We start from the raw sequence: 3041 nt of genomic DNA on the forward strand, positions 1-3041 counted from the left end.
TTTTAAAACCTTACCAAGAAATAAAAATTATATATCTGTCTATTTTGACAAATTAGAACGGTACAAAGAAGATTAGTATTACAACTGGTAAAAGTGACACGCATGGATCAAGAAATGATCTAATTTTATTTATAAAAAAAAAAAAAGACAAATTGCAAAAGAAAAAACAAAAAACAATTGGCATATGTACTGGTGGGACTATTATTATATGGGGTATAAGCTGTAACATTACACAGGGCCAATCCCTTTTATTTATTTATGTCCGTGTGAGCCAGATAGTAGGTGTTTCTCCTGTGTATTCTTCTGCCCAGGAATCTCGGCCCGTTTACTGGGAGCTTCTCAGATTTGTGGGGGCATCTCTCTGCAGATAAGTTGCTTTGCTTCTGTGTTCTTGATCTTTGAAGAACGATTAACTGGAATTTGTTGCCTTGTTCTTCTCCTGAATTGCGTAGTTTTGTTGGTGGGTTTTGCACAAATTTTTTATTCAGTTTGTAAAAATTTGTGCTTGGTGTTGAGTTTTAGGCAATGGGTTTCTGTTTGGTTATGGTGTTTATGGGAATTGGACTTGCATATACTTTGATGGTGTAAGACTGTCAGTAGGTTCAGGAAGCTGAATTGAGGGTTGAAAAAGCTCGAAAATCGATAAGAAAGATGATTGATTTTTACCTATGAGTGCATGAGGCATGTGAAATTAGATGTAGAATGTGGTTTTAGGATAAAAATTTGTTGATCTGATTGTTGTTAATAGTAAGGATTAAGGAATGGAAGAGCATTTATCACAAGGAGGAGGAGGAGGTATGGTTCCGGGCGGGGCCTCGTATGGGGGGCTTGATTTGCAGGGGTCAATGAGGGGCCATCAGCAACCCCAACATCCACATACCATACACCATCACCATCCTCAACCTCGTCAAGGGTCGTTGGTCCACCCCCCGATTCCTGAAGGGTTTCCTCTCAAAATGGGAACCATGCATCACTGCGATCAAACCATTTCCATGTTGGATTACAATAAGGGAGAGAGGTGCAAGAACTCGGCAAGTGATGAGGATGAGCCGAGTTATGTGGAAGAGGGAGATGGTCACGCTGAAGCTAGTAGAGGGAAGAAGGGGTCGCCGTGGCAGCGTGTGAAGTGGACAGATCAAATGGTGAAGCTTCTGATCACCGCTGTGTCTTATATAGGTGAGGATACAAGTTCAGATTGTGGCGGTGGGGGAAGACGGAAATATTCTGTCCTACAGAAGAAGGGAAAGTGGAAATCTGTTTCCAAGGTCATGGCAGAAAGAAGTTATCGTGTTTCTCCACAGCAGTGTGAGGATAAATTCAACGACCTTAACAAAAGGTATAAGAAACTTAATGATATGCTTGGGAGGGGCACTTCTTGCCAGGTTGTTGAGAACCCTGCGCTTTTGGATGTGATAGAGTACCTAACGGAGAAAGAAAAAGATGATGTCAGGAAAATATTAAGCTCAAAGCACCTGTTTTATGAGGAGATGTGTTCTTATCATAATGGAAATCGTTTGCATCTGCCTCATGATCCAGCCTTGCAGAAATCTTTACATCGGGCTCTTAGAAGAGATGATCTTGACAACGATGATCTGAGAAGGCACCACCATGATGATCTTGATGAAGATGATCAAGATATGGAAAATGAAGAGCATGACGACTTTGAGGAAAATAATGCTTTACGTGGAGATAACAGGGGAATATACATTTCAGAGGACTCTGTCAAGAGGTTGAGACAAGGCCAGGGCCGTGAAGATTTTAACTTCGGTAGTTCTTCGAACTCCCAAGACTGTAACAAAAGTTCTTATTTTCATCCCCAAATTCCTCAACCAGATATGAATCAAGTTTTACCTGATGGCACAAAAGCTGCTTGGTTACAGAAGCAGTGGGTTGAATCGCGTTCATTTCAGTTAGAAGAACAGAAGCTACAAATTCAAGTTGAGATGTTAGAATTGGAGAAGCAACGTTTGAAGTGGCAAAGATTTAGTAAGAAAAGGGACCGTGAACTGGAAAAGATGAGAATGGAAAATGAGAGGATGAAACTTGAGAATGAGCGTATGGCATTAGAATTGAAACAGAAGGAAATGGGTGCCGGTTTTAGTTAAGTGGCTCTTCTAGTCAGTATTTATTGCAATAGTGGGACTTCCTGGCAATGTTGCTTCTCTCGAATTCTGTAAGCTGCAGTGGGTTCAAGTATCACATTTGTGGGGGAGCTTTATTGGGATCATGACTCTACCGGGACGTGCCCTTTGAAACTTATGATTTTGACAATATCAATGTCTAGTTTTCATTATTCTGCATATGGTAAAATGATAATTTCCTATGTTTGAAACTTTTCAAGGAAATTTGTATGATCAAGATCTTAATAGCTTACTGTATGCTGGTACTTTGCGTAATTTCATCAGTTTTTGATCTTGTACTTTGGTTTTCTCAATAGCTTACTGTATGACAATGAATCTGAATAGCTTACTGTATGCTGGTGCTTTGGTTTTCTCAGGTGACCATTGGCATTCATTTTCTTTTCTTGTACTTTGATCTTCCATGTTTTACTGGCAGCTTTTCAGTATTGTGATTCATTGTCATAGTCGTTCTTGTTATTTTTATTGTTATTGTCTTCTCAAAACAAGTTGTACTAGCGATTTACATGATTTTCAGTCTCTGTCCCAACGTCCCAAGTAATATTTGTATTTTTTGAGTAACTAAAAGGAGTGGATTGGTGATTAGGAGCTGGTTCTGCAGTCCACTCGGTAAACCCTCCATAAATATGTATGCATGTCATGATCGGTGCTAGAAATACCTAGTATCGCGAGCTTTTTTTTCTTCACGTCATTTGACTACACACTTATAGCCACTCTAGTGCACACCTGATTATGAATTTCTAGCTTATTAGCTGTTGTATATTTCATGTCCTTAAGTTCTAGTTTCGGATGCTATTGCTAATATAGAACTATGTTAGATATTCTGAATCTCGGACGGGAAAGCTTCACTTGGACATTATAATTTGTATAGGTCTCTTTCATTCTTTAGGTGGAGTCTACACT

The 3041-nt window shown here is 39.5% G+C and overlaps 1 protein-coding gene across 1 annotated transcript; it reads left to right on the forward strand.

Moving 5' to 3' along the window:
- Positions 1-229: 229 nt before the first annotated feature.
- On the forward strand, positions 230-2419 carry LOC103935584. Its single transcript, XM_009345356.3, has one exon. The coding sequence runs from the start codon at positions 762-764 to the stop codon at positions 2103-2105; it is 1344 nt and encodes a 447-aa protein (XP_009343631.2). The 5' UTR covers positions 230-761; the 3' UTR covers positions 2106-2419.
- The last annotated feature ends 622 nt before the right edge of the window (positions 2420-3041 follow it).

Source organism: the organism of the source record quoted next, unplaced genomic scaffold (genome assembly GCF_019419815.1).
Source record: "Pyrus x bretschneideri cultivar Hongxiangsu unplaced genomic scaffold, Pyrus_bretschneideri_v1 Contig16, whole genome shotgun sequence".
NCBI classification, from domain to species: domain Eukaryota; kingdom Viridiplantae; phylum Streptophyta; class Magnoliopsida; order Rosales; family Rosaceae; genus Pyrus; species Pyrus x bretschneideri.